General features: G+C 38.3%; 1 protein-coding gene across 1 annotated transcript; it reads right to left on the reverse strand.

Moving 5' to 3' along the window:
* Nucleotides 1–8,020: 8,020 nt before the first annotated feature.
* LOC147937816 (uncharacterized) lies at nucleotides 8,021–9,214 on the reverse strand. Its single transcript, XM_087465280.1, has one exon. It carries the CDS (start codon nucleotides 9,182–9,184, stop codon nucleotides 8,021–8,023), a length of 1,164 nt encoding a protein of 387 aa, XP_087321406.1. The 5' UTR covers nucleotides 9,185–9,214.
* Nucleotides 9,215–11,760: the final 2,546 nt, after the last annotated feature.

The following is an 11,760-nucleotide window of genomic DNA, read 5'->3' on the forward strand; positions in this document are numbered from 1 at the left end:
CTGCAGCCTCATCTTTGGGCAGAGTCCGAGAGGTTTGTTCGCTGGTTATGCCCGCAGGCAGGTTGGTATAAGTTGAACACAGATGGGGCGTCTCGTGGGGATCCAAGACTGGCTACTGTGGGGGTGTTCTATGAAATGAGGATGACATGTGTTGTGGAGGTTTTGCATTGAATATTAGGAGATGTTCGACACATTTGGCAGAGTTATGGGAGGTCTACTATGGACTTCATATAGCTTAGGACCAAAGGATGATGCGGTTGGAAATTGAGGTAGATTCGGAAATGTGCTTGGATTTCTTAATAAAGGGATAGAGGATACGCATCCGCTATCATTCTTGGTATGCTTGTACCATGGCTTTTTATCAGGAGACTGGATAGTCCGTGTATCACAGATGTATAGAGAGTCCAATTCCCTTGCTGATAGATTGGAGAATTATGCATTTTTATTACCGTTAGGTTTTAATTCTTTAAGTATATCCCCAAATGTGGTGGCATCAATAATTATGGATGATTTGTCGGGACATGGGCGTCCTCGTAGCATTTGTTTGTAATATTTTTACATTTTTAATAATTACCGGGAATATTTTGCTCTCGTTGTCCGACCAAAAAAATTTATATACATATATTGTTTAAAATATAATATAATTTATTGTGTTGTTTTTATATAGAAAGTTTATTGAGATATTGTAAGGTTTATCGTATGAAGGAGCATACAAATAAGTATGTTTGAAGGTAAAGTATTTCCTTCACGAAGAAAAGGTCAATTACATTTTTTTGGTTGAATAATTACTCTTAAAGGCTAAAGCTTTGGGCTAACCAATAGATAAGAAGATTACATGATATAATATTTATTTGCTATTATTCAAATCATTAAAAATAGTAAAAAAAAAAAAAAAATCCAACTAGAATTTATTCTTACTATATAGAAAAGGCTAAATTATGTATTTGAATTAAGTTGTTATTTGATGTGATATTGGTAAATCATGCTTCAAAAAAAGTGTAAAATCTTATATTCTTCTGAATTCAAATGTTGTAAAAATTTTAGTATATAAAATCATTTGAAATAATATTTACTGAATTATTATGAGTAAATTATATATATATATATATAAACTAATTTATTAAAATTGTATAAAATGTTTGCAATTAATCTTAAATTACTAAAATGACTCTACCTAATTTAATAAACTAAACTAAAATTAAAAATGAAAAAAAAATTGGTAATTTATAAGTGAATTTAAAATATACAACTTTCAATAAGAAACAGACAAAAAGCACATATGGTTTGTACAGTGACCTTAGATAAGAATATTGTGGATGTTTGCATGATTTACACTTGTACATAAAGGAATTTTGTTTTGCTCAAAATTTGCTATAAAAAAGGCATGTTGATACTTTTTATCTTTTTCATAAATACTAGCATGTATCCATAGGTTTTTCAGATTTTATATTGTTAAAAAAAAGTTTAGAAAACTATGTCATATGATGTTCTATTGTAATGCTATTCTTAATATATAAAAATTTGTAAGTTTTTTCTGTATATATATATTTGGCCGGCTATAATTTAAATTATATTGTATGTTTGTAGAAGCAATGTGTTTTTTACTTGTTAAGCTATAATTATATCATTATATATGTGTATACAAAAGTTAACTCTACAAGACAGGCTTTATTTATATTTTAGACCAAATCATTTGTTTATATATAAAATTATGAACACTATAAATAACTACATAACTATTAAAATTTGCCCAAAGAATTGAAAGAGTTACCAAATCCTAAACAAGAAACAAACAGGCAGAACTTCGTTTACAACACTAGAAAATACTGAATTTTATGTTTAGATATAAACAACTGTGTCAACACACCACAACCTCCTTAATCATCAGATGTCTCTTAATTATATTGTTATTACATACAAAAATAATTGTTAGCTACACAAAGTATAGTACATCACATAGTCACACTTTTGTTAACTTTTTTTTAGTTATATATATTATATTAAATAAAATCTAACATTTGTGATTTTTAAAATTTTAATAAGATATAATTGCGTTGATATACAATTTAATAAATTAGATATAATATTTTCTATTTTTTAAATATAAAAATTGGTTTATCTTAGTTTTAAAATATATATGTCATTATTAAACGATTTAAGGATGAAAATATTTAATTTTATTAGTTTTATCAATAAAATTAAGTTTTATCATTATTCTAAATAGTTTGTTATTGTTTTCTAAGATTTTAGAAAAAATGGAATATATTAAATAATGTTATTACATAATTTCAAAAATATTATTTGGCTATTTTATAAATCAATATAAAAATTTCTGTTAATTATTAAATTAATCAAAATCTAATGACATATTTTGTAACATGTCATATAATAATAGGATTAAACTTTTAGCAATATTGCTTAAATAATATAGAGATGTCTAACTATTTCTCTATATGTTTTTATCATAATCTATAAAAGTTAAGTGGTAAAGAAAAGTAAATCTGGAAAATATTTTAGAATCCTCGATTACTTGTTTTTCTTTAAAATTACACGCGTAATTTAGATTGTTGGAATCACATACACTCACATGTGTGTGTTGTTCCTGCTCTCAAGGTCCCCACACATATCTCTAATTGATGATCCTTAGCTTGTCACTCTTATAGCCACTCATATAAACGAAGCTTAAGCCACTTGACACTACCATTAAAACCCCATAAGCTTTGTTTTTTCCCACTTAGAGCTTTTCCATTAAATCTTCCATGACATTACATAACCTAAAAGCAAGACGCTTTTACCTTTTTTAGCCATTTGCTTATTGTGAAGATGAGAGGAGTCCACGTTTTCAGTTTTTCTTCTAAGATTCCTCTTCTCCACGCGTCTCTTAACGCGTATCCTATCACCGACTCTTTTCCTTTGTGTGTACGAGAAACCAGTTTCATTTCTTTTTCCAATAAAAACTTTGGAATCCGAACTATTCAAAGTTTCTTTATGATTAAATAATTATAACAACATTAAGCGTTAGGAATTTAAGTTATTCAAGTTCTGTACGTTTTCTCTTTTCTTGTTTCTATTAACTTAATATTGATATGGACTTTTGTGTAACAAGAAAAATAAAAGACTGGTTTGTTTTGAGAGTTGACATTAAGGAATTGCATGTAACGCGCTTAAGAGGGAAGTAATTAAAGTAAAGAGTTGTTTCCACTTTTAATTAAATCGCAGCCACAAATAATGGGGTTTCTTAAAAATGGCTTAAGTGTACTTAAACTTTTGTATGATACGCCAAATCAAGTGCTCTTTCAAATATGGAAACTTTTTAACTTTGCTTTAACGAGTAGGTTTGCAATCACTCATAGTCCTTTTTTGTACATTTAAAACATAATATTATCTAATTGTTGTTTTTTTTTTTTTTTTTTTTGGTAAGGGAGAGGGGCAATGCCCCTTTATTTATTCAACTTTAAACTTCAAATACAAATTCGACGAGGAGTTGCAACCCCCCGGACATCGTCCGAAAGAATTGAATCAACACCACTCGGTACAGAATCAAACGAATGAAAACCCAACTGCAAAGAAAATGCATAGTTTGCTAATCCGTCAGCAAGACGATTAGCCTCCCTATACGTGTGAACAACGCGGACAGACCAGTCCCGTGAGAGCAAGCCATGGCACAAACGTACCAGGAACGACAGGGGATGAGCCTCGCTAATCCCTGTTTCAAGAAAATCCACCACCACTTTAGAATCCACTTCCAACTCCAGCCGTCTGATCCGCCTTGACCAGGCAATCCACAAACCATAATACACGCCCCACAACTCCGCTAAGGTGGCTGAACATATCCCAATGTTCAAAGCAAAACCACAAATCCACCTACCATTCTCATCCCGCAAAACTCCTCCAGCCGCGGCCAGTCCCGGGTTTCCCCGTGATGCACCGTCTGTGTTAAATTTCAACCAACCACCCCGTGGAGCAACCCAGGCAACCATACGTTCCACTCGATCAGTACCAACTCTCTGGTTCCTTAAAGACGAATTAGCCTCATCAACCTCCTTAGCTAAGTCCTTAAGAAATTGAACCCTATCTCGACACCTACCATTTGTACCAAACACATTACCACATCTCCATTTCCACCCCCACCAGACTGCTACTCCAAATAATGTCGACCATGGCAGACCAAAAACCCGAGACTCCCCATATAAGTTTGCATATAACCACTCAAGCAGTGACTGCGTAAAGAACCTTGCATGATTCCTCGCAGGCACCAACCTACGCCAGACCCCCTCCATTGCCGGGCAATCCCTCAAGATATGTATAATATCCTCCATTCCTCCTTTGCACACCACACAAATTGCTGAATCACAAAGATGGCACCTAAAGCGTTCTGCGTTAGTCATAACAGCCTGATTACCCACTAACCACAAAAAAGTTCTGATCCTCTGCGGAACCACAACACTCCACACCCGCGACCAGAATGAACCCATGTTAACCCCCTCATACTCAGAACGGACGAGCATGTTATAGGCTGATGTAACAGTAAACTCCCCATCAGTCGTCTCTCCCCACGAGATTCTATCCCGAGCCCCGGTAACACCATCAAGAACCACGGAGCACAGTTTTAGGCACACGTCTTCCGAAACAAAGGGAGCAATTCGATCTAGGCGCCAACCGCCACCATAAATCCACAAATCCTGAACACACTCATCACTTCGTTCTGCCGGAAGCGCGGACACTAAATATTCCATTAGCGGCTTTTGAAGGAGCCACCTATCCCTCCAAAATCGAACTTCTCGCCCATCACCAACCACCCAACTCTGTCCCAACAGGACAACCTCCCGCAGGCTTAGTCCCACACTCCTCCAAGTTGAAGACCATGTACTCTTCGGGATCAACCAGTTCAAATGGCTAAACCCTCCAACTTTGTACTTGCTCCTCAACACTCGGGCCCATAGACTCTCCGTGTCATGCATCAAACGCCAACCCACCTTTGCCAACAGCGCGAGATTCATCTCCCGTGACCGTCGTATAGCAAGACCACCCTCAGACTTTGGTGCACAGACACGATCCCAGGCAAGCAGATGTTGTTTCTTCTTCTCCCGTGTGCTTCCCCAAAGAAACGGTCGAGAAACTTTCTCCAACTCATTTAATAACGACTTAGGCAAGGCAATAACACTCATTGTGTGAATTGGAATAGACATTAGTACTGCTTTCGTAAGTGTCATTCTGCCAGCAAAACTTAGACACTGGCTTTTCCACCCAGCCAGCTTAGCGGAAACCCGAGCCAAAACCTCATTAAACGTATCCTTGTTCATCCTCTTCTGCAAAATAGGCATTCCCAAATACTTGCCTAAGTCTGTGGTTGAGCTGATCCCACTCGCAGCACTGATGTTTCTACTCATCTCGCGGGATACATTCGCAGAGAAGAAGATTTTAGACTTCTCAAGACTGACCTTCTGCCCTGAAGCAAGACAGAACTTCTCCAAAACACGACGTATCACACTGATTTGTGCGACTGAAGCTTCCGCAAACAAGATCAGATCATCCGCGAAGCACACATGCGACAAGAGAGGGCCACCTTGCGAGAGCCGAATAGGTTTCCACTCCTTTGTAGCCGTCGCTCTATCTATTTGGTGACACAACCGCTCAAGACATAACACAAATAGATACGGGGATAAGGGATCCCCCTGCCTCAACCCTCTCGACGCTTTAAAACCCTCTGTTTTTTCCCCATTCCAAAGAACATGCATTGTAGGACTCGTCACACACTGTAGAATCCATCGAACCCACTCATCCGACAAACCGGCAGCTCTAAGAGTGTCTTCGAGAAAGTCCCAACGGATGCGGTCATAAGCTTTCTCCAAATCCAACTTAAGCAACATCCACCCCTTTCGCCCTTTCTTCCGCTTCATAGAGTGTACTGCCTCCTGCACCACTACTATATTGTCAATACTCAATCTCCCAGGTATAAAACTTGCTTGGGCAGGACCGATCAGCTTAGTCATTAACCCTTTCAATCGCAACACCATCACTTTGGTAATAATCTTAAACAAAACATTACACAAACTGATTGGTCTAAATTGTGTAATTCTCTCTGGCTTCTCCACCTTCGGAATCAATACTAGTAGCGCATCATTCATTCCTGGTGGGAGCTCCCCTGATTCAAAGAAACTTAGCACAAACTGTGTCACTGAGTCGCTAACCACCTCCCAACACTGCTGATAGAATCCTGGCTGAAAGCCGTCTAGACCCGGTGCTTTGAATTGTCCCATACTCTTTAAAGCAGCTACAACTTCCTGCAAGACTACCGGTTTACAAAGTTCACGTTGTTCCCCTGCTGTTAATCTTTGGAACCCTTCTCGCGGTAGTCTTTCAACCACCACCTCAAGGTCTTGCATAGAGTAGAGTCTCTGATAATAGCTCATAGCCAGACCCTCTAATTCCTGCTGATCCGATATCCATCTACCATCATCACCCTTCAAACTATCAATGCGATTCCTCCGCCTCCTGATCACCGTAGACATGTGGAAATATTGAGTGTTCCTATCTCCCTTAGTGATCCACTTCTCCCGAGACTTTTGAAACCAGATAGTCTCCTCATTTTCTAGTACGTGGTCTAGATCCTTCAGCAGGGCATCCTCTCGCTGAAGCAACCCATCAGATTGATGGTGATCTAACTCATCTTGCACACGCTGAATCTCAACCAACAATTCCTCTTTCCTCCTGTTCACATCCCCAAAGATTTCTTTATTCCATTTCCTCAAAGCAACCCGCAAAGCATTTAAAGCCTCCGGAGTTGTCATGTCTCTCCTCCAAGATGACACTAACAACTCCTTAAACCCCGCATGCGCTAACCAGGCAGCCTCAAACCTGAAAGGACGTCGACGAGGATCCCGACTTACTTCAGGGCTTAACTGAAGACGCAGAGGCGTATGATCAGATGCTAGAAACGGTAAGTGGGTCACCACTGCCTCCGGCCACTTTAACCGAGCCTGCGCACAACACAATACACGATCTAAGCGCTTGGCAACAAAGAACCTCTGCTCCCGACCTCTCCTCCAAGTAAAGTTGTTGCCAGTAAAACCCATATCAATCAAGGATTCCTCATTGATCCAGTCTCCAAACGCCAAAGAATCAGCGGAAAGCCTCCCATTTCCACCAGTCCTTTCGTCAATCCGGATAATAGTGTTAAAGTCCCCACCCACTACCAAAGGACCCTCAACACCTTGTATAACTTGATGAAGCTTCTCCCATAAACCACTCCTCCTAGTAACTGTAGGTGCCGCATAAATGATGATGAGATTCAACACATCCACTCCATTCTCCACTTTCGCATAAATAAACTGATCCGACGCCTCCACAATCACAACATTACCCACCGTCGACCGCCACAAAAGCCACAACCCGCCTCTTTGACCTTCAGCATCGACCCGATAGGAGTGATCAAATCCTAATCCTCTGCAAATACGACTCGCTCTCTCACCCCCCGCGTGAGTTTCGAATAAAGCAAGAATATCCGTGCTGAATTTCTTCAACAGATAACGGATCGACCTTCTAAAATTGGGTTTATTCGCCCCCCGGCAGTTCCAGAAAATACAATTCATGATTATTACTTCCAATAAGAAAAGAACCACCGGGGCAACTCGTTATTGCACCTCACCATGCACCACCGTTGCCGGCGGGTCGGTCCGCAACACCATTGCCGTACAGCCAGGATCCACCATCGTGCGATCCCCATTTCTCCCCGAATTCGTAGAACTATCCCCCAACTCATTCTCCCGGTTCGACTCTGAACTACTGGCCGGAAGACGATCGAGACCACCACCGGAACCCACTAAACTCTCCTTTTCAACTCGGGGTCGCTTCCCATTCACCGAATACTCTGTATCCCCTTTTGCCGGACCAAACACTAATCCCTTAACGGGCCGAGTGCCCTTTCCGAATTTGGGCCGCGTTATATTCTTCAACTGCCCTTTCCGTTGGGTTTCCATTTGTCCTAAAGGCCCTTCTCGAGGCCCAGTAGCCCCATTCTCTAGACTCGCCCCAAAACCACCTTCTTCGTTTGAAAACCAATCTTTCCCTCCTGATTCTTATTCGAAAGATCCACGTTTTCCTTATTCGCTCCATAGATAATTCTTCTTTCCTTATCTGTCGGGATTGCCAAATCCACAGCCAACCTACCAAAACTGTTCGAGAGTGCGATATTTGCGGGATTATGCTCTCTCCGAGATTCACGGGGAACGTTTCCTTGATTCATGGTTGCCCCCACCACTGCCGCCAGGGCGCTTCGCCGCGACGGTTCTGACTGCTTTCCCCGGTTCCTAACCTCAGTAAATCCATCGCCCGTCTGAGTCGGTACCTTTTCTGTTTCTCGACCTGCCGTAACTATCGGCAATGGAGTCACTTCCCGTTCCTGGACTCGACTTGGACACGAATGAATTAGATGTCCGTACAAACCACATCCTGCACATATCTCCGATAACCCCTCATAAGCCACGAAATACCGTTCCCCATTCACCATGATCGAGCCTTTTAGTGGTCGTTTCAAGTCCACTTCCACACAAACTCTAGCGAATCTTGCTCTCTCCACGTTTAAGGTAGTCCGATCAACCCTAATGGAATTTCCCAGACCCTCAGCAATCCGCATAAGGATCTCATTATGGTAAAAGTTGAATGGTAGGTTTGCCAACCTCACCCACACCGGTGTCGTAGCAATCTCATCCTTCAAAGGATCAAACTCCGGCGACCAAGCTTGCACTAGAAGGTAGCTCCCAAAGACTCTCCAAGGTCCGCCAGTCAAAGCTGCCAAATATTCTTCCTCATTACCAAACCGCACCATATAGAAATGTCGAGGCAGATCCACAATATTCATCGAACCAGACGGCTTCCATAATTCTCGCAATCGTCGGCCGAGGACCGAGATCGGGACAGTCCGACCAAGAACCTTGACAATCATACAATTCCGCCACAAACCATTCATAGCATCCAACACCTCCTTCCCTATAGTAACCACTGGTTCACCATCCTCACCATCAGGGAAGGCTAACGACACCCTCTCCGCCACAAACGCCGCATCTACCACCACCTCTGGTACCAATCTCCCACCAGCATTCGTCCCCACCACTTTCTGGACCCAGGTCCCCGGGGTATCCGGCGGATCTCCTGGTGGGCGGTCTTTCTCGCCGATATCCTCCATAATCGCATCTTGCTCACCACTCGAAACCCTAGAATCGTCCTTAGTCGCCATTTACATTATATAATTGTTAATGTAATATGTAATAGTGTTATTACTTATTAACCTCCTCACAAGATTATATATGTTTCAAAATAGGGTTGGGTGTTACGGGTCTGATGATACGTACCAGCATGGACTTGGGGGTACCCATATAACATATTCAACTCGTACCCAAATCAAATGGGTCACTCAATATTTTCGTTCGTATCTCTTATAACACAGATTTGCATATGTATGTTAGTCCATTTGAATTAAGGACTAAGTAACTAAAATAAAATAAATGTTAAAAATTCCTATTTAAAATAAAATATTAAAGTTACGTGCCAACTATATTTCTAAAACCCTCACTTATTTTTAATAAAGGTTAGTGCATTTTTTTCCTTTTCAAATACCCACAACCTAATTAAGCCTCTCTTAATCAAAATTTATTTGCTTAATAAAGGTTAGTTTTGATAAAGGTTAGTGTATTTGTTTATTTTGCGTCTGTACTTTACAAAATTATTTTCTGGAAAAGTTTTCATGATTAAATAAGTAAAAAGTTTGAAATTTTGATTATAATTTTTTTAATACATTGAGTTAATCAAAGATTAGATGACCATTGATCATGTATATTGGCAAGCAACGAGGTTGCAAATTGTTATTAAAAGAAAAAAAAAACTCTTGGTATATATAAATTGGTTACGTCAAAGTCCATCTAATCACGACTTTTGTTTTTGATCAAGATGAAAGCATGTTATCGCGCCTAGGAAAAAAAAGAGAAATAGAGAATGGATGTGGCAACAAAAGCAAGTACTATTTGATCATTGAAGTGTGAAGGGTCATAGATTTGTATTTGGATGTAAAGGGCTATATTATTAATTTTTTTTGTTAGGAATTAGTCACTTTTCACTTTATGATAAGTGGATTTTAATTTGGTTAGGGATTAGAGTGAAGTTAACTTTTAGAGTGTCAAGATCGTTGTGTGTCTCCATCTTTGTACTTTCTTTTCCGTGTCCTTAATTTAATTTTTAACGAATAGAAATAGAGTATAAGTTCAAGTTATCTATATTTAATTCAGTTAATTAGAGTCGTTATTTTATTAAAGTTATAAATTAATGTACTTTTTATTGATTCCTTTATGAGAGATGCCCTACAAAAGCATGTAATAACGATCAATCGAGTTGTTGAAGTACATAGCGAATTTCTACATTACCGGGTTATACCGTCAAATCTTTTATGGTCAACGATGATGTGAATGTATTGGATAATCTAGATGTTGACTATATACAGATTGAGTATATACAGAAAGTACTAGGATCCTTTCAACCGGTATGCAATCCGATCTAAACCAAAATTTGTAAACCGATTCAAGAATCAAGCTTTACACTGAATTCACTAAATCAGCATAACTGGTTTAGTACTTTTTCTTAGTCAGATAGTCAAACCAAACCACTACAAAATAAAATTAGAGAACTCTAAACATAAATTGAAATTTTTTAATATATATATATATATATTTTTTAACTCAAGCTATGCGAATTGTGTGTTAAAGATAAGTGCGAAAACGATGTCGCACGTTTGGTCCAATAGCGATACCATTAAATCATTTGGCTTACGTACTAATTGTCTTCATAATTTTTGGTAATATCATGTTGGAATGCAAAACTGAACAATGATATATGTGCCACTATGTAAATTTTGTTAGTACATATAAGAAGGTAGCGTTGATAAATCGACTGCTAATCAAAACTAACATGATGATGATGGTCAGTAAACTACATTCTAACAAAGTTAATATATTGATTTCAATTTATAATAAAACTAGATTCGGACCCGCACGTACGTGCGGGGATGTTTTCATAAGTCTTTTTTTCTGAATAATATAGTTATGTTATTGTTAGTTGAAAAATTGTTTTGTGGAATTGTTGCAAGTGTTTTTTTTACAAATAGTATGCATATTTGTAATATCATTTTGTGGAAGTATAATGATTGTAGTTTGTATTGATTGTTGCATATTGTATATAATATGTCTAATGATTTGTTTGTTTTAGTACAGTGAAAATTGGATCCAAATAAAAAGCTAAACTGGTTTTGTCAAAAAAAAAAGAAGAAGCTAACCTGGCAAAGAAGAAGAAAGACTCTGTTACGATATTCACTATAGATTTTTGCCTAATCTCTTCATATATGTATTTGCACAATTTTGTACTTTGGATAGAAAAATATACACAGTACCATGAATAAGGAACAGAGGACACTTAACGTTGGTGTTGGATTTATGGAAAAGGTTAGTGCTTATGGAAAATGTTAGTGCGGGTTCGACTATTAGTTAGTAATTCCGTTAAGCTCTATGGTCAAATCGATTATAATTGTTATAACAAAGTGTGTGATATGTAGGTACATTCTCTAACATGGTGGAGTATGGTGGTTCAGCCTAAACCTGCAAATATGATAACTCCGTTAATCCGATAGTAATTCTATACTTATGTTTATAGATATTTCTGAATTAAAAAATAGGAGTGATTTGAATTAAATAGAAGTTTCGAAATATTATTAAAAAA

The sequence above is a fragment of the Camelina sativa genome, chromosome 9, assembly GCF_030686135.1.
Source record: "Camelina sativa cultivar CO46 ecotype springtype chromosome 9, ASM3068613v1".
In the NCBI taxonomy this organism is placed as follows: domain Eukaryota; kingdom Viridiplantae; phylum Streptophyta; class Magnoliopsida; order Brassicales; family Brassicaceae; genus Camelina; species Camelina sativa.

Excerpts from the sequence above, each read along its gene's own strand:
- LOC147937816 (XM_087465280.1), bottom strand. The coding sequence starts at position 9,184 with ATGGAGGATATCGGCGAGAAAGACCGCCCACCAGGAGATCCGCCGGAT.